Here is a 20,721-nt window from a genome sequence, read left to right as displayed (position 1 = left end):
CTTTTAAAAAAATGTACACTCCTGAAAATTGATCTAAACTTTTTTTTTACAAATTTTATTAGTTCCCCTAAGGGACTTGAACTAGCGATCATTAGATCGCTGGTACAATACACGGATGAGTTACGTAAAAGATGGTGCAAAAAACACATGCACTTAATAGAAATAATAATTTCAGACGTAATTGGCGTTGCCGTGTGAACATACCCTTACTACAAAACCATTAGTTATCAGTTTTTACCACAATGGTCCACCAAAAAGATAGTGTAGGGCTTGAAAATGTGCCAATTTTTTTTATCAGAGTGGCGCATAGCTTTTGAGAGATTGGATACTTGTTCATGTCATGGCTCTCCTCTGGCCTCAGCGATATACTGAAGTCTGACGCCCATTGTACTGTCACGTGTTATATTCAGTGCAGCACCAAGAGCGAGCCCAGAAGGCAGCTGCTGTTCACTGACCTTAGATCAGATATTTGATGCAGCCTTGTGAGCCTGCAAAGACGCCAAACACTAGCCCTAACTTCAGGGAGCTAGTTCGTTTTTGGCACCTCTACAGCTACCCAATTCCACACCACGCTTGGATTGCGGTTGTTTCTATTCACACAACAGCGTTCAGGCGTCAGCCACTGAACACAGCCATCCAGGTCCGTTTTGCATCTCTTGTATCCGTTCCGTGTCACTGGTTTCCATTTTTGACACTTTTTTTAATAACAGATGAATCTCATTTGTAGATAAAAAAAACAGTGCCAGCCCCCCTGTAGATGGCACCACACAGTGCTCCCTGTAGCTCATGCCGTACACACACCCCCATAGATAATGTGACAGTGCCCTCTGTATATAATGCCCCAGTTCTCACTGTAGATAGCGCTCTCTCGATCCCGCTCCAGGAGAAGTCCCTGAAGTCCATATATGGACAGTAAACTCAGGGGATTTTCCCACTAGGAGCAGAATCCCTGGCCAGATCATCAGCAACAGGGATTCCACTCAGTAGTCCCTGTCCATATATGGACAGAGACATCAAGAGGTTCCCCGAGCACAGCACTTAAAGTAGCACTGTGCCCAGGGAGTCTTCGGCCAGCGGAGGCGCTCCCTCTGCTCTGAACTAATTCTGAAGCAGGGAGCTGATGGTTCCCTGCTTCAGAATTGGGTTCAACGCTGCAAGACATACCCACGGCCACCTTCCTGTCGGCAGCAGCAGCGGACATTCATCCGGCCACAATTAAAATAGATCTGATACGGCACCAAACCTCCCTGGGCGTCAGACCCAAAACCGCTGCAGCTAATGTTTTTTTTGGATCCCGCTCCTGCACGGTCCAGCACCCTACAGAGCCACGACTAATGTCCCCTGTGCCAAGACGGATCCCATAGAAAGCTACAGGATCCGTTCTAGCATCGGTTTCCCTTCGGCTGTTCTGCAACACACTAAAGGGAAACTGTCAGGGGCAATGGCTATACGTAAATGGCCCCTAACACTGCTGAAACACCAACTGCAAAATTTGGTTGAACACCCCCCCTCCTTCACTGCCAAGTACTGTACTCTGTGACAAAGATGTTTACCAGCTTCTGGAACACACAGATTTTTGGTCTCTTTAGGTCTGGTGATTTTCTGAAGATGTGTGCATATAGGTATCAATAACATGCCTGATCTCTGCAATTGAAACTTTTATTTGTAGCCAAAAACATTACATTTTGATGCAGCATTGCATGAAGACCCCCTACGAATGTAAAGTCCAGGGTGGAATTTTACAATGTGCAAACTGTCTACCTTCAGAAACCTTATGGATACGGGTATTACAATTTTTTTACTTCCAAAAATAGTAAGTAAAAGGTAGATTTTTGCTTCTTTGCACTAGAAGTAGGACCAGGTTTACCCATGGGGGTGTATTGCATTTAAGTGAATAGGGCTCAGCTGTAATACCAGACACAGGACAAGAGGGGTGCAGTTTCTGCATATTTAAAAAAAATAAAATAAAAATTCAACTCCCTATAAGAAAGCACATTGTAAGCCCTGCCAGAGTAGGGGGCAGGACAACGAGTAGGGTGAGCGTCTGATGCTTTAGTTTTTCAATATATTACAAACCATGAAGACAACAGACAAAAACTGACCACTAATATTTATTTTGCTTTACTCCCACCCCAAAATACTACAAAATAAATGTAACTTTTGACAAATTTAGAACCAATTCCAAATAAACTGCAAGGAATAAACCCACCAAACCAAGGAGCTCTTAAACGAGGAGGAAATAAGACAACTGACTGTTCACGATCACTTACCAGTGCCTCTACATCTAAACGGGCACAATGCAGGAAATGTAAATGTGTGTGTACATCTTCCAGTTTATTGGTTTTCCCTCATTTTCAATATTATCTTAGGCACTTTGATGAAACAAGAACTTGCTGCTGGCTTCCGCTTTTAATCTACTCCACTGAACTTTCTTCCAGGCCAATAAGTTCTTTCAAATTAGTACTCTCCTCGTGTCCACCGCAACAGTACCAATTATCTTCTTACATTCAGTCAGGTAACAAATATATATGTATTTAAAATAAAAAAAAGTCCAATCTTTTAAACAGCCATTTAAAATAAAATAGGAGGTGTTTATAGTGTCTAATGTCAGGAGGTGACTAATTATTTGAGCGTCCTAAAACAAAAAGACAAAAAAGGGTGTTAACCTAACTTTATAAGAACCTGTAAAGATACATATTACAACACATTCCTACACAATCAATGACTAGATGATCCATGGAGCCAGCATCCAGTCTTCTAAGTGACTTAGGGTATGTGCACACGGTAGCGGGCTTTTACGTCTGAAAAGACACTGTTTTCAGGAGAAAACAGCTGCCTCGTTTCAGACGTAAATGCTCCTCCTCGCATTTTGCGAGGCTTCTCTGACAGCCGTAAATTTTGAGCTGTGCATCATTGAGTTCAATGAACGGCTCAAATTACGTCTGAAAGAAGTGTCCTGCACTTCTTTTGCCGAGGCTGTATTTTTACATCTGTCAAATGACGACACGTAAATGACAGGTTGTCTGCACAGTATGTCGGCAAACCCATTCAAATGAATGGGCAGATGTTTGCCGACGTATTGTAGCCCTATTTTCAGACGTAAAACGAGGCATAATACGCCTCGTTTACATCTGAAAATAGGTCGTGTGAACCAAGCCTAAGGCTATGTTCACACGGGGTATTTTGCAGAGTTTTGACGAGGAAACCGCGTCGCAAAACTCGGCAGAAACGGCCCGAGAACGCCTACCATTGATTTCAATGGGAGGCGTCGGCGTCTTTTTCCCGCGAGCAGTAAAACTGCCTCGCGGGAAAAAGAAGCGACATGCCCTATCTTCGGGTGTTTACGCCTCTGACCTCTCATTGACTTCAATGGGAGGCAGAGAAAGCGTATTTCTCGCTGTTTTATGCCCGCGGCGCTCAATGGCCGCGGACGAAAAACGGCGCGATAATTGCCGCGAAAATCGGCGTGCAGGGAGAGGAATATCTGCCTCAAAGTTCCAAACGGAATTTTGAGGCAGATATTCCTCCCCCAAAATACTCCGTGTGAACATAGCCTAACTCTCCCACTGTTGGGGCCCCTCCACACACTGCAGATTTTGTTGCAGAAATTTCTGCAACTAAAAATCATTTACATTCATCCAAATGGGAAGAACAAAATGTGCCACGTGTGCAGGGGGCTCAGTGTTTTCATTCATGCAGCTGAATGGATGATTAGTGCAAGACACATAGGCTAGAGAAGACTTGCACAGCTTTCTGGCCCTTGCACACATTGTGGGTTCATTGCAAATTTTCCATCCCGATTTGTGGGTGGAATATCCGCAGCAGGAGACTGGCAGGCAAGTAGAGGATATTTAATAATCTCGTCTACATGCTGCTGTACATTTTCCACACTGAAATCTGAGCATGCTCATTTTGTTCTACAGGGAAAAGGATGAAAGTCGCAGTGAACTTCCAGAATGGCACAAATGCACAGGATTTTGCTGCAGAAAATCTGCAAAAAAAACCCCACTACGTACGTGTGCCCTTTCTCTGATGGGATACAATCCCACACAAATCATTTATACAGTTGTGTGAATGACACCTCAAGCTAAGTTTAGGGTATGTTCACACGGCCTATTTACGGACGTAATTCGGGCGTTTTGGCCCCGAATTACGTCTGAAAATAGCGCCTCAATAGCGCTGACAAACATCTGCCCATTGAAAGCAATGGGCAGACGTTTGTCTGTTCACACGAGGCGTATATTTACGCGCCGCTGTCAAATGACGGCGCGTAACTAGACGCCCGCGTCAAAGAAGTGACCTGTCACTTCTTTGGCCGTAATTGGAGCCGCTATTCATTGACTCCAATGAATAGCAGCGCTAATTACGGCCGTAATTGACGCGGCGTTCAAGCGCCTGCACATGCCGGTACGGCTGAAATTACGGGGATGTTTTCAGGCTGAAACATCCCCGTAATTTCAGCCGTTACGGACCCCCGCCGTGTGAACATACCCTTATAGTGCAGGTTTTAACTGGCAAAAAAACCCTCACGAAAAACTAATTACTCTTATTTTATTGGTGGATACAGGAACTTCATGGTATAAACTGCAGACATTAAGAAAAAAAAAAAAAAAAAATTAGACGCAGGCTATACCCAGCCTATAGGCTCTGAACTAATCTGTTTTTAAGCTTAGTGTAAGGGTATGTTCATACGGTTAACAATAAGGCTAATTTTCAGCTGTTTTTTAATCAAACTAGCGTTTTTCGCAGCTGTTTTTGGAGCCGTTTTTCTATTGAGTCAATGAAAAACGGCTCAAGAAGTGACATGCACTTTTTTACGGGGCTTTTTTTTACGCGGCAGTTTTTAAAAACGGCCACATAAAAAACGCCCCATGGGAACGGAACGCCGTTTTTCCAATTGAAATCAATGGGCAGATGTTTGGAGGTTTTCAACCCCATTTTTAGCTATTTTTTGGGGCGTTTACGGCCCGAAAAACGACTGAAAATAGCCGGTGTGAACATATCCTTAGGAGGTAGACACAGATCTGCTACTTCCTTTTTTTTTTTTTAGCTGATTTCTTTTAAGTCGGGCAAACAGAGCAGGATGGGCCTTTCTGTTCCAAAGACGAGGGAACAGTGCTGAGGAAGTCACACCTGTCTCCCCTCACTCGCCAACAGCAGAAATGCTTTTAGCAACAAGCCAGTTCTGGCTGCCCTGTTACCCATTGAGGTACCTAGGTCCATTGCTTATAGCCCCTGCCTATCCGCCGCAGCTATTGTCCCGACTGTCCAAATTTACTACTCTGCTCCTAGCAGATGCAGCTTCCCTCAAGGAACCCTCAGACAGGAGCACCCAATACCTTGCCTTTGAAGCAGCAGGTTCCTCCATCCACTTAGCCTTCACAACCACATGGCTTTCCAAGGCGGTCTATGCTTGGTCCAAGCAACTCAAGCGAGAAATCCTGTCGGGTACCCCGGCAGAACTAGCGGGTCTTGGCAACCAAATTGCCTGGCCGGTAAATATAAGGTCTACAGCATAGTTGGAATATGCCAGATGTGCATCACTACCGCCAGCAACATTGTGGCTATCCAAGGGACCTGTGGCTTAAAGCATGGACGCAGCTTTAAAGACATCCCTAGCTGGCCTTCCTTTCAGAGGAACATGTTTGCTCAGTGCCAGGCTTGATGAAATCACTGCGGAGGTCACTGGGGGCAAAAGCTCCCTTCTCCAAAAGGGTATGGACCAAAACCATAGATTAGGTCCTTTTAGCTATTGTCTTCCTCTCGTGCGGAGGGGCCCTCATTTAAGCCACATTCCTCTTGGCAAACCTGGACTCAACCAGATTGTACCTCATTCAAGACAGGAGCTCCCAAGCCTACCTCAGCCTGAAGGGGCACTCATATCAGGCGTTTGCTTCCTTATTTTCCAGGAGGTTTGGCTATCTGTGGTGGAGGACACGTGCCAGAAAAGTGGTCACCACAAGACAGAACTTTCCTCTTTTCCTGGCGAATTGTTCTTTCGATCGCAGTCCTCCCCTCTCGCGCAACAGGATTCCAGAAAGCACTTCCAACACTAGACAATCGTTCCGGTTCCTCACAGAGATTCTCAGGTTTTTATTCTAACCTGTTTGAGCTGTCCTTTTTTGGGGACGACAGTCTGCCTGATCTTGGACCTGAAAGCTCCTTAAGAGACATGTGCACCTACGTTATTTTTGGATGGAGTCATTTCTAGTTAGACGTTCTCCATCGGTTTGGCCACGGCTCCTCTGGTCTTCACCAAGGTTATGGTAGCCGGCCTGGCTCTCCTTCAATCCAGGGGATTCATGGTCATTGCTTACCTAGACAACTCTCATCAAGGCTCCTTTCAGACAAGAGAATTTGAAGAGTCTCAGGATCACTCTAGAGACTCTCTCCAGCTTTGCCTAGATCAACCAGCAAAAGTCATGCCTTGTTCCTTCGCAACGTAGCCGCTTCCTGGGGATGCTGTTCGATACGTGTCCTCCCAGAGGAAACAGGTTGGCTCTCCAGTCCAGAGACCGTTCACTCAGATATCGGTACCCCCCTTCCGCTATGCTTTTGCATGATGGTACTAGGAAAGATGGTAGCTACCATGGCAGCAGTATCATTCACTCAGCTAATTCCAAACGGCCATCCTTGCCAGAGGAACAAATCCCCCTTTCTCGGTATCGTCCCATTAGTCTTCCCGCGTGTGTTCGCCAAGCTCAGTTGTGGTGACTTCACTCGCCTCTGATCCTCCTTCGTTGCTCCTTTTTCCAAGTTCATTGGTTGGTTCGGACTACAGATGCAATCCTTCTGGGATGGGGAGAGGTATTTCTAGACTACAACACACCATAAAGGGCTGCTGGACCAAGCAGGAACCCTGTCTGCCCATCAACATTCTGGAACTCTGCGCAATCTCTCTGCTTAACTGGCAGGAAGCCTTCACAGGACACCTCACTAGGATACAGATGGACAATGCCACGGTAGTGGCTTACACAAATCACCAGGGAGTCACCCACAGCAGGACTGCCATGGAGAAAGTGGTTCAGATTTTCTACTGGGTGGAGCGAAATGTTCCAAAAATCTAATTGTCCTATATCACCAGAGTAGACAATTGGATCGTCAACTATCAGTCAGGAACAGGTCAACCCCAGGGAGTCGTCTCTACATAGACATCTTTTCTCAGATTTGTCATCATTGGGCCACTTTGGATGATGATCTGATGGCATCCAGCATGAACTTCAAGGTTTCTCTCTTAGTCTCCAGAACCCAGGATCCTCTTGCAGTCGCAACAGACTCTCTGGTGACTCGGGGGTTCATCCCCCTTCTGCCACGAGTACACAAATAGATCAAGGCAGATGTAGATTCCAGTAGACAACCATGGCTTTTTTGCAGCGGATCACGCATACAGTTCCTCCATACAGGTCCCCAATAGCCCCTTGGAACCTCAACTTGGTGTTAGATGCCCTTTAGTATTCCGCTTTCTAGCTCCCAGCACATCTCCCTAAGTCTACTACAGTGGTTATTCTTTTAGCGGTAAACCCCATCAGGCAGGTTTCCAAAATGGGAGATCTTCGTTGTCCTCTCCATTTTCGATCCTTCACCAAGACAAGGTGGTTCTCCAACGAGTACCTTCTTTTCCCCTGAAGGTCATCTCCACCTTAAAAGGGGGTGTCCATAAATGGACAACTGATGACCTATCCACAGGATAGGTCATCAGTATATGACTGATTTGGGTCCGATACCCGGACCCCGCACCGATCAGCTGCCTCTGGGCACAAGATGTTTTGAGGCGTATACAGAAGTTGGAGCCAGAAGCAGGTGGCTCAGACCACTGCATAGCGGCCGTTCAGCAGAACTGCAGCTTGGCCACTATTCTGTGACCGGAGCAATCTGCTTCCGGCATTGATGTCCGCTGCCCGGAGGGAGCTGGAGCAGCTGATTGGTGCGGGGTCCGGTTGTCATACCACCACCGATCATATACTGATGACCTATCCTGTGGCTAGGTCGTCAGTTGTCCGTTTGTGGACAACCCCTTTAAAGAAATTATTTTGTTTCCGTCCTTCTGCCCGGTCCCTCTCATCCTAGGGAGAGGTCTCTCCAAAAACTGCAAGATTTGTGAGCAATTTTTAAGAAGTGCGAAATCAAGCCTCTTTCCTCCAGCTGTGCAAGGCCGCAACTTATTATTCCATTCACCCCTTCTCAAAGTATCAGCAGATGCGGTTTTTGGTCATAAGGTGCTGCAGGCAGCAGTGGCAAAGACCTCCACTTAATCTTTCTTGTGCTTTTGTTTCCCTCCCTGGGACTGCTTTGGGACATCCCATCGTTCCTATGTCCCCCAAAAAAACGAAAAACAAATTAGGGAGTTTAGGAGTAGAAAAAAAAAAATCCTTTCTTACTGTCTATGGTGAACATAGCTCTCTCCCATTCTTCTAAAGTTTCTTGCCTAATTTGGCGTTTTGGTTCATTACTGTTCGAAAATCTGTTTTTGTTGTTGCTTCTCCTAGTGCTAGAGTACAAATTTATTAGCTCCATGCTTGTAGGCTAGATAAAGCCTGCCTAGGAGCAGCTAATTTTTTTTTTCCTTCGTGGCAATAGGACTTATGGTTGAGGAGGTTGTTGTTGAGGAGGAAGAAGAGGAAGAAGGGATTTTACGGAGAGTACAAAATAATTCTCTCATCAAACCAGAGGAAAACTGGTTCATTAAACTGCTTACTGACACATGCCAGTCTCTCCTCACAAGTTTTCTTGAAGATTCATTAATGCCATGACATGATATACAAGAAACTAATCAAGACATCTCTGAAAACCTCCTATTTTAAAGTTGCAGTGAAGCACAAGCCCCCTCTGTGCTATTAACTGTCTTTCTTTGGTCTGGTTCCCCATTTTTTTTACTCCTTTAAATGCATCTTTATAAGTCCCTCCTACAGGCACTGACATAATTCAGTCTATACAGAAGAAGTAGAAGACAAAGCACACAAGGTAAAGCGTCATAACCAGATAATAAACCACATCCAATGGACAACCTTATTAACTGTAGAAACAAAGGGTGGGAGCGGTCGGTCCTACCCGATCCAAATTTAGCAAACAGAAAGCGGGCATGGCTAGATGGACGGAGCTTAAACGAAAGCTTGTGCTTGGAGTCCTGGTGGGACTGTTGTCCGGATGCTCACAGATTAAGAAATCTGCAAAAGAGAGGAAGATAAAATCCTGGCTTTCTAGGTGGTAGTAGCATGACAAACCACTGTTAGAGGCAGGCGAGTGCTTTTTCCACCTGTGGCTTCCGAAATTCTCTCATCCAGGAGTGTCCCAAAGATTAAGGAACCTGCGAAGAGGAAATCTGTCAGGTAACGCTTTAAAAGCAGTGTCGGCGAGCCAGAACTTAAAGAAAACCTGTATTTGTAATCCTGGACAACCCTTTTTTATTTCAATAACAGCGCCGCACCTGTCCACAGCTTGTGTGTGGTATTGCAGCTCAGCCCCATCAACTTAATTTGAGCGGAGCTGCAATACCAGACACAACCCATGCATACGTGTTGCACGGTTTCTGGAAAGAAGCAGACAATTCTCTAATCCTGGATAAATCCTTTAAGCTAAACAGTTCTGCAGATGGGAACAATGGAAGCTGAGGTACGAACATTCAGTGAGGCATCGCACAGATACTTGGTGGCACTAGACCGGTGATGAGAAAGGTTCACCAAGTCTTCCGTAACTTCTTTCTGAAGCACTCACTGAGTTGGGGTACCCATCAAGTGCAGGCTCTGCTGACCCACGCAGAAGCCTTAAGGCCAAACCAGTAGCTTCAAAGGAGGACCTAGAGAAGGACAATGTGGAAGTTCCTAAGATTGCAGAGAAAAGCTGCATCTGCCATTGGAATAGCAGAAGTCTTGGCTAGACGAGGAACAGGAATGTCCACCACTGGCGATTTAGATATGTACCCTTGGCCGTGGGATAAGAGCCAAAAGGTCTGAGCAAACTTCTACTCAGGATGTTTTCATTACTTGCAGACTACCTCTTCAAACTCTGAGTGAGAGGTAAAGGAATTAGGAGACTGTTTGGGATGACGGAAGGTGACCGCCTCAGTTGACGGAGACCGTTCCGCATCAGTGATTTTGAAAGTGTCGCTCCTCTGGTGTCGGACATGGCACTATAGGGGTCACCATGTCCCGCTGTAAAAATTAGTGGCTACGAGTCCACTCAAATACTGTCCCATTGCAAGGCTAGTGAGTCACTGAAAATGGTGTAATGGCCGCCTGAGGTTACCTAGGTAGTGCTAGGCATATGACTCCCTGCTAGAGTCTGGCAAAAAAGGCCTAATGGAGAGGAAAAAACAAAAAAAGGGGGGGGGGTGCCTTAGGCAGGCAATGTTTTCAGCGATCCTAGCGCCAACAGAATCAGTGCCCAATAGGAGGTCCTGTATGCTGTGTCCCTCGACTCGTTACTAAGAGAAGGAGCGTGAAAAGTAGATCCGCCCATTTCCTGCTGCGATTGGATGCCAGCAGTCATGTAGCGACTGTGCACCAATCACAGAAGGGGACCAGAAGCTGGGAACCACGTCCCACCAGAGATGCAGGCAGAAAATGGCAGCAGGGATTGTAAAAATGGCGGCCAGGAGATATGGATGCAGGTTAGGCATAAGTGATGACTCTGAACTCAACCCCACGTCTTACAGAGCCACGGCACCAGAATTAAAAGAGGTGCACAGCGCCGCACAAACGAGGTGCGCAAAAAATGTGCAAGGAGCACTACATGCCCATTCGTTGCATTTGGGGGGTCCTATACTTACCTCTCGGAGTTCAGCCAGGTTCGCTCCAAAAAGCATAGGGACAGCAGGGATGCCCCCATGTGCCAGCTACGGATGAGGTGGGACACAAATAGCAAGAAAGGAGATACTTAGGCTGAAGGGCGACCGAGATGCTAGTCTTCATTTTGCCATAGGGACAACGGCGCAGTGAGGTCAGCAGTGAGTGCCCACTAGAAAAGGGAGAGAACAGCGGGACAGTATCACCCTTGTTTCTCAACTAGAAGAGAGAAGCAAAAAAATAAACTACAAGAGCAAAGGCAGCCTGTTGAAGCAACAGGGGTGTCTGCCTGCCACAGACTTTGAGCTAAGACTGAATTTGTTTAGTGCCTATAGGAGGGCTATATCCTGTAGGCATGGTCAACACTTCTTAGCGTCACGACTCCTAGTGGCAATAGCATATACCCATTGTCTGACCCCCCCCCCCCCCATGAGATGACTAAGAAAAGGCCTGGTTGTCCATTGCAACCATAGTGCAGCTTTTAATTTTCCAGACCAATAACGGCTCATGCACACGGCAGAGCACTGTGCATGGGAGCTGTACTGCTACTTCGTATGAACCAATACAGCCTCCATGCACCGCTTTAAAGCCTCGGTCAGACCTCTACACAAACTGAGTATGCATAAAGTCCAACGGAGAAAATCTATATGTAATATCATTGGCAGACAGAGGTGCAGTAGAGGCCTCATATGTCTATATGACAGCCCTATTACCGCTCTGTGCATAAGCCCTAAAGAAATTAAAAATGAGCTCAATGGTGGTTGCTATGAGAAACAAGGCCAATTTTCAGCCAGATTGTGTGCAGGCTTTTTGAAGAGTATATTCACTACAACGTAACATCTATCCACTGCCCAAAACTGAAACGAACAGGTACCGGGGAACGCATCCTAGTCACTCGGAGGTACAGTTTTCTGTCCAGACCTTGATGTGTTACTGAGTGACAAATATTATATTTTCCTACATTAGAAAATAAGAGAATGCTCTGACCGACTAAGGTTTTGTACATTGTAGATAATGATATACAGTGAAGGAAATAAGTATTTGATCCCTTGCTGATTTTGTAAGTTTGCCCACTGTCAAAGACATGAACAGTCTAGAATTTTTAGGCTATGTTAATTTTACCAGTGAGAGATAGATTATATAAAAAAAAAAAAAAATCACATAGTCAAAATGATATATATTTATTTGCATTGTGCACAGAGAAATAAGTATTTGATCCCTTTGGCAAACCAGACTTAATACTTGGTGGCAAAACCATTGTTGGCAAGCACAGCAGTCAGATGTTTTTTGTAGTTGATGATGAGGTTTGCACACATGTTAGATGGAATTTTGGCCCACTCCTCTTTGCAGATCATCTGTAAATCATTAAGATTTCGAGGCTGTCGCTTGGCAACTCGGATCTTCAGCTCCCTCCATAAATTTTCGATGCGATTAAGGTCTGGAGACTGGCTAGGCCACTCCATGACCTTAATGTGCTTCTTTTTGAGCCACTCCTTTGTTGCCTTGGCTGTATGTTTCGGGTCATTGTCGTGCTGGAAGACCCAGCCATGAGCCATTTTTAATGTCCTGGTGGAGGGAAGGAGGTTGTCACTCAGGATTTGTCGGTACACGGCTCCATCCATTCTCCCATTGATGCGGTGAAGTAGTCCTGTGCCCTTAGCAGAGAAACACCCCCAAAACATAATGTTTCCACCTCCATGCTTGACAGTGGGGACGTTGTTCTTTGAGTCATAGGCAGCATTTCTCTTCCTCCAAACACGGCGAGTTGAGTTAATGCCAAAGAGCTAAATTTTAGGCATCATTTACACGAGCGTAATATACGCGCGTGCGACGCTCGTGCTTTTCACGCGTGTCGTACACACCTATATTAGGCTATGGGGCAGTGCAGACAGTGCATGAGTTTTGCGCAGCGCGAGTGCGTTGCGTAAAACTAACGACATGTCCTTTCTTTGTGCGCTGTTCGCGCATCACGCACCCATTGAAGTCAATGGGTGCGTGAAAACCACGCAGGTCGCACGGAAGCACTTTCGTGCGAACTGCGTGGTTCGCGCAACAGCTGTCAAACTCTGAATGTAAACAGAAAAGCACCACGTGCTTTTCCTTTTCTGTTTACAAACATTCAAACTGAGTGTCAGAATGATGGCGGCTGCGCGAAAATCACGCAGCCGCGCATCATACACTGATGACACACGCAGCTGTTAAGTGCCTTTTGCGCACGCAATACGCCGAGTTTTTTGCATGCGCTAAACGCACACTCTTGTAAATCAGGCCTTAGTCTCATCTGACCATACCACCTTCTCCCAATCACTCTCAATCATCCAGATGTTCATTTGCAAACTTCAGACGGGCCTGTACATGTGCCTTCTTGAGCAGGGGGTACCTTGCGGGCACTGCAGGATTTTAATCCATTACGGCGTAATGTGTTACCAATGGTTTTCTTGGTGACTGTGATCCCATCTGCCTTGAGATCTTTAAAAAGTTCCCCCCGTGTAGTTTTCGGCTGAGCTCTCCCCTTCCTCAGGATCAAGGATACCCCACGAGGTGAGATTTTGCATGGAGCCCCAGATCGATGTCGATTGACAGTCATTTTGTATGTCTTCCATTTTCTTACTATTGCACCAACAGTTGTCTCCTTATCACCCAGCGTCTTACTTATGGTTTTGTAGCCCATTCCAGCCTTGTGCAGGTCTATGATCTTGTCCCTGACATCCTTAGAAAGCTCTTTGGTCTTGCCCATGTTGTAGAGGTTAGAGTCAGACTGATTAATTGAGTCTGTGGACAGGAGTCTTTTATACAGGTGACCATTTAAGACAGCTGTCTTTAATGCAGGCACCAAGTTGATTTGGAGCGTGTAACTGGTCTGGAGGAGGCTGAACTCTTAATGGTTGGTAGGGGATCAAATACTTATTTCTCTGTGCAAAATGCAAATAAATATATATAATTTTGACTATGTGCTTTTCTGTTTTTTTTTTTAATATAATCTAGCTCTCACTGGTAAAATTAACCTAGCCTAAAAATTCTAAACTGTTCATGACTTTGACAGTGGGCAAACTTACAAAATCAGCAAGGGATCAAATACTCATTTCCTTCACTGTAACACTGCTATTTCAATATGTATTATAGAGAATAGTAGTACCTTTTTATTGTGCGCAACAAAAACCACCAAAACAGATCATTTGCCATCTGGCGATGAATTCAGAAACAGTTCTAAGAATCCTTGTTCTGGAAGGAAAAGAAAAAACAGAGGGTTCATGGTAGTTACAACTTCAAGAGAACGTATACACATCTAAACATTTGATATAATTCAAGTGAACGTGGTTTGCTGAAACTAATTGAATTTTTCCCCATGCCCAAATGAGAGAACTTGTTAACATTTTCCAAAAGCACCAATCTAGCAAATTGATTAACCCAATGCATCCTAATGGCTGACAAACAACCAGATTGACAAATCAGAAAAATTTGAATCCATCAAGTAAAAGTCTATGGGTGGCAATCAACTTTCTACGGCAGTTTTCTGGCGTGGAAAAGCCGTGAAAGGGCCCAAGTCACAATTTGCAACTTTTACCCTTTTTACGCCACCCTCGCAACTTTTGTGGAAAAAGGCGGAGCCACAGCCCCCCGACAAACTTATTAGTTTAAAAATGAAGGCTCAACTACCCCACCTTTTCTTCTCCCCTCTGGCTCCCCTTGAGTGCTTACAAGTAGAAGACAGCAAAACCCACAATTTAAAAACCTTTTTTTTCTTTGCAGCTTCTTTCCTGCTGAGCAGCTGACTAGGGGGAGGGGGTTAACTGCTCTCAGGTGATATAAATTAGCCTGCATGCCTCAGTTGAGCTTGCTCTGTTTTTTGTGCTAGTTGGATTAAAGAGGCTCTGTCACCAGATTATAAGTGCCCTGTCTTCTACATAATGTGATCGGCGCTGTACTGTAGATTACAGCAGTCTTTTATTTAGAAAAACGATCATTTTTGCTAATGACTTTCTTAATGGACAACTGGGCGCATTTTACTTTTTGACCAAGTGGGCTCTGGAGAGAAGTGTATGACGCAGACCAATCAGCGTCATACACTTATCTCCATTCATATACACAGCATATAGTGATCTAGCTAGATCACTATGTGCAGTCACTCCCATATTAACGTTACTGAAGTGTCCTGACAGTGAATAGACATCACTACCAGCCAGGACGTGATGTCTATTCACAATCCTGACACTTCGGTAACGTTTGTGAGATTTACAGCACAGCAAGTGTAATCTCGCGAGATTACTCCGTAAACTGTCATTTAAAACGAGATTACGCTTGCGGTGCTGTAAATTTCACACAGACTTTACCGAAGTGTCAGGATTCTCAATAGACATCACGTCCTGGCTGGTAGTGATGTCTATTCACTGTCAGGACACTTCAGTAACGTTAATATGGGAGTGACTACACATAGTGATCTAGCTAGATCACTATGTGCTGTGTATATGAATGGAGAGAAGTGTATGATGCTGATTGGTCAAAAAAACACCCACTTAATCAAAAAGTAAAACACGCCCAGTTGTCCATTAAGATAGTCATTAGCATAAAGCTAATATAGGTCATAACTCCGTCAAAAATGATAGTTTTTCTAAATAAAAAAACACTGCTGTAATCTACATTACAGCGCCTATCACATTATGTATAAGATAGGGCACTTATATCACAAGCCACTTCAAGAGGCTCTGTCACCACATTATAAGTGGAGTTATTAAACCGGATTGTATTGCTGTGTTCCTGTGTGTGATACTGTGCGAGATAACTGAATTGAGTGCTTACAAATAGAAGATAGCCAAACCAACACAATTTAAAAACCTTTTTTCCTTCTTAGCTTCTGTCCTGCTGTGCAGCTGACTAGGGGAAGGGGCTAACTGCTCTTAGGTGATATAAATGAGCCTGCAGGCCTCAGTGGGGCTTGCTCTCTTTTGGGCTAGCTGAATTAAGTGGCTTGTGCGTGGAGTTATTAAACCGGCGTTAAAAAGAGGAGTTAAAGTCCCTGTAAGTACTCTACTTTGCTTTTACTTTTTCAATTGTTCAGTTTTTTTTGAATCTGGGATAATGGACAGCAAGATTGGAGGTCTTCTTCAGTGTACAGTTTGCCATATGTATGCACGACTGGAGCCGGAGTTCTAGGGTGAATACCTCTGTGGCAGATGTGAGCATGTGGTTCACCTGGAAGCTCGCATTACAGATCTAGAAGAGCAAAATGCAACACTGAGGGCAATAAGACAATCTTGAGTGGAGCATGCTGCTCACTGAGCAAGCAGTTAGTGGGGTAGAACTGGAGGGTAAAGACATGGGTCAGCAGGACCAGGCAAGTAGCTGGGTTAATATAGTTAGGGGCAGTAGAAAGGGGTCCAAGAAAAGGAAGGCCAATCCTGTTTCTGATATTCCAAGCAAAATTGCCAAGTTGGGTGATGATGCGAGGGTGTCTGCCTCAGAAATGGCAGCCCTAGTGGATACTGATCTCCCTAACAGCCGGGAGAACAGCCCAGCTAGTAGTCGGCGGGATGGTAATGCAGGTAAAGCAAGACAATTGGTAGTCGTAGCGGATTCTATTTCAGGAAGACGGATAGAATAATTTGTCGCCAAGACTGCCACAACCGAATGGTTTGCGATCTCCCTGGTGCCAGAGATCGGCATGTGGTGGCACGGGTGGATAAGTTACTGGGAGGGCTGGTAATGATCCAGCTGTCGTGGTCCGTGTGGGTACCAACGACAGAATAAATGGTAAGTGGAGGAGCTTTAAGAATAATTTTAAAGAACTAGGCTACAAGCTGAGGGGAAGGACCTCCAAGGTAGTGTTCCCAGGAATAGTGCCTGTGCATCACAGGAAAGACAGCGGGAGCTCAGGGAGTTAAATGCATGGCTGACGTTTTGGTGTAGAGGAGAAGGCTTTGGGTTCCTAAAGCACTGGGCTTTCATAGGGGTACAAACCGTATTCTGCAGATGATTTGCACCTAAATGGAAGGGGGTCCGCTGTGCTGGGGGAGAGAATTCTAGCTGGGGTGGCGGACTAATTAAACTAGGGCTGAGGAGGGAGGTCAATGTAGAAAATAAAGGGGCAGTTAGGTTAGAGAGGGGGTCAGACTATATTGGTGGGGGGAGAAAGACTGTGGGGAGAGGACTAGACAACAGGATAAGGAGATCCTTTTGTTACAAAACAGCAATGCAAATACAAATGCTCAAATGTCAAATAATCACATTTCTGATACTGAAAGTGAAAAATTGAAAGGCAAGTTAAAGTGTATGTTCAAAAACGCCACAAGTCTAGCAAGCAAAATGGGGGAGCTGGAGGCCTTGATACTGGAAGAAAATATAGATATAGTTGGTGTTGCTGAAACATGGCTAGACTCTTAAATGGGCTGTACAGGTTTCACACGGTTTCGGAAAGACAGGACAAATAGGAAAGGTGGTGGTGGTGTATGTCGGTATGTGAGAAGCGATATGAAGGGGAGTGTGAAAGAGACATTAGAGGGTGAAGATTGTGAGGAGATTGAAACCTTGTGGGTGGAATTACAAAGGGAGGTAAACACTGAAAAAAATTACTTTTGGTGTAATCGATAGACCCCCCCCAATATAACTGAGGAGATGGAAGGTCAGCTCTATAAACAGATGGAGCGGGCTGCACAGGCTGGTACTGTAGTGATAATGGGAGATTTTAATTACTGGGATATTAATTGGGGTCATGGTTCGGCTTCAACTGCTATGGGGAGAAATTTCATCAACCTGTTGCAGGAGAATTTTATCGGCCAGTTTGTGGAAGACCCGACTAGAGGTGAAGCTCTGTTGGACCCCCGGTCTTGATCTCCCAGCTATTCCCGTACTTTGCAGGTATACTGTTGCTTAAACTTGATTATTCGAATGTACTTACATTTATATATGCATATATACCAATCTGTGCAAAGGTGTTATACCTTTCACCTGTTTTAAAACTCATTATGCACGCACTTTAGCATTTTGGGCGATTCTGTGACCGGGTTACTATCTGGGTGTTCCTCTCCTTCCGTGTTCTGATTCCATCTTTTATCTCGTCTAGTCTTGTCTTATTGCATATGTCTAATTGACATTAATAAAGGATTGTTTGTATCTTTTCAATTACATGGTCGTGACCTTTGTTTCTTCTTTGGCCTCATTTCTAATAATGCAGATCTTGTTGGGAATGTCAATGTTCGTGAAAACCTCGGTAACAGTGATCATAATATAGTTATATTTTACATATACTGTAAAAAACAAAACAGGCTGTGAGGGCAAAAACACAGTGTTAAGAAGGCCAACTTCCCCAGGATTCAGGATATAGACTGGGAAGAACTAATGTCAAATAATGGTACAAATGATAAATGGGAGATTTTAAAATAGACTTTGTATCATTCTAGTGCAAAATTTATTCCTATAGGTAACAAGTATAAATGACTAAAATTAAACCCCACATGGCTTACACCTTCTGTAAAAAGAGCAATACATGACAAAAAAAAAGGGCATTTGAAAAATACAAATCTGAGGGTACAGCTGTAGCCTTTGTAAAATATAAGGAGCTTAATAAAATCTGTGAAAAGGTAATAAAAATCAGCAAAAATACAGAATTAAAGGCAGGTGGCCAAGGATAGTAAAACAAATTCCCAAAAATTCTTCAAGTATATAAAAGCAAAAAAGCCAAGGTCTGAACATGTAGGACCCCTAGATAGTGGTAATGGGGAGTTGGTCACAGGGAATCAAGAGAAGGCAGAGTTACTAAATGGGTTCTTTAGCTCTGTATATACAACAGAAGAAAGAGCAGCTGATGTAGCCGGTGCCAGTGCTGTTAATACATCAATTGATATACTGAATTGGATGAATGTAAAGATGGTCCAAACTAAATGAACCCCTTCCCAACATTTGACGTATCCATACGCCAAAGTCGGGTAGGGGAAGTATGGAACGGGCTCACGGAGTGAACCCGCTCCATACGATGCGGGTTTCGGCTTTTTGTTACAGCTCGTTTAACTCGTTAAATGCTGCGGTCAACAGCGACCGCAGCATTTAAATAGTTAGAAAGAGGGGGTGACCCCATCTAACAGCTCATCAATAAATAAATAATAACTGTAAAAACGCCAGAACCTTTATTTTTTTTTCACCTAATCTCTTACAAAAAATGAAATAAAAAGTGATCAAACCGGCGCATTTAAACTAAAATGGTATTAAAAACTACAGCTTATCCCGCAAAAAATAAGTCCTCATACCACTTAATCTTCCCTGAGTTAACCCGTTGCGGACCTGCAATCCCTGGTTAACCCTTGAAACATTAAACCCTTCCCATTGTTAATCCTTTACCTGATTAACCCTTAGTGTACAGGGACAGTTCTATTAGGAGGGAGTAGGACAGAGATGGTGAGCGTGTGAGAATTAGGCTGGATTCACACGAGCCCATTACGTCCATAATGGACGGAACGTATTTCGGCCGCAAGTCCTGGACCGAACACACTGCAGGGAGCCGGGCTCCTAGCATCATAGTTATGTACGATGCTAGGAGTCCCTGCCTCGCTGCCGGACAACTGTCCCGTACTGTGATCATGTTTTCAGTACGGGACAGTAGTTCCATGGAGAGGCAGGGACTCCTAGCATCGTACGTATGTATGATGCTAGGAGCCCGGCTCCCTGCAGTGTGTTCGGTCCGGGACTTGCAGCCGAAATACGTTCCGTCCATTACGGACGTAATGTGCTCGTGTGAATCCAGCCTTACAAGTAACTTGTGTGTGTTGTAACGTAACTTCTATGTAAGTTTAGGTAAGTGGGTGGCAGTATAATTAGGATTGTGATAGTGTTTATACGGTACTGTGATTAGTTACTGTATTTTATATATGAGTGATTACTGTAGGTTACTAAATATTACCTTTATTTACTATACGGTTTTATTCCCATAAGTAGCAGCATAAGCAATTAGATCGACATTAGTATAAGGAAAAGGTAGGGGAACTAGACATAACCCTAGTGATCCTGATTATAAAGGAGATAATAATAGTGGGTGATACTAACCAGTGAATCCCGCTATTACCCCACCCCCTTGAATATTGTTGAGCCAGCCCAAACTGTTTTCAATTTATTTCTGTCTTTTGTACAATAAAATGGTGTTAAAACATGAACTGCAGATAGGCGGAGAGGCGTGGACAGGTAACATACGTACACGGTGTAGTGTTGGGTTATACTGTGCGCCTAAACCTTTTTGAAGTTCAGACGAGTAACACAATTTTATTTAAGGCTTGATACAGGATACAATTGATCAGCGAACCTATTGTTTTTTGTTTTATTTTCTGAGGTATTAACCTCTTTATTTGCTTTGCGACATGCTGCTATACGGCGACAAATAGTCGGGCGAGCGAGCAACTTATACACAAGAGTTTGCAGAAGTGTTCTTCCGGTGTGTTCTTCCGGTGAAGTCCAGCTGATCGGGAAAAGGCGTTCCGGAAGAAAAGGCCCTTTTTCAAAACAGCGGAGGACAATGCAGATGGAGATGACTTCTGGAACCCATGAGTAGCAGCAAAAGCAATTAGATCGACATAAGGAAAAGTAGGGGAACTAGGCATAACCCTAGTGACCCGGATTAGAAAGGAGATCGTAATAGTGGGAGACACTAACCAGTGAATCCCACTATTACCCCACCCCCTTTAAAACTCTTCAAATATGGACACACAAAAACAAAATAATGAAAAAAAAAAAAAAAAAAAAAAAAAAAAAAAAGCGTTTACTGTGTAAAGGTAGTAAAACATACAAAATCTATACAAATTTGGTATCGTTGCGATCATAACAACCCGCTGAATAAAGTTAGTGTTATTTATACCACACGGTAAACGGTGTAGACTTAGGACGCGAAAAAGAGTGGCGAAATTTCTGGGTTTTTTCTATTTCCCCCCCCCCAAAAAAAGTTAATCAATAAATATGTACCTCA

The 20,721-nt window shown here is 44.4% G+C and overlaps 1 protein-coding gene across 2 annotated transcripts in view; it reads right to left on the bottom strand.

Moving 5' to 3' along the window:
- Positions 1-2,095: 2,095 nt before the first annotated feature.
- GRSF1 (G-rich RNA sequence binding factor 1) overlaps positions 2,096-20,721 on the bottom strand; it is a 76,394-nt gene continuing 57,768 nt past the window's right edge. For both annotated transcript variants that reach the window (XM_075860722.1, XM_075860723.1), the window contains exons 9-10: positions 13,918-14,003; positions 2,096-2,635 (exon numbers count right to left, since the gene is read on the bottom strand). In XM_075860722.1, the coding sequence (XP_075716837.1) occupies positions 13,954-14,003 (50 nt within the window). In that variant the 3' untranslated portion in view covers positions 2,096-2,635; positions 13,918-13,953. The remainder of the gene's footprint in view (positions 2,636-13,917; positions 14,004-20,721) is intronic.

The sequence above is a fragment of the Rhinoderma darwinii genome, chromosome 1, assembly GCF_050947455.1.
Source record: "Rhinoderma darwinii isolate aRhiDar2 chromosome 1, aRhiDar2.hap1, whole genome shotgun sequence".
In the NCBI taxonomy this organism is placed as follows: Eukaryota; Metazoa; Chordata; class Amphibia; order Anura; family Rhinodermatidae; genus Rhinoderma; species Rhinoderma darwinii.
This window is presented reverse-complemented; position numbering and strand designations above follow the sequence as displayed.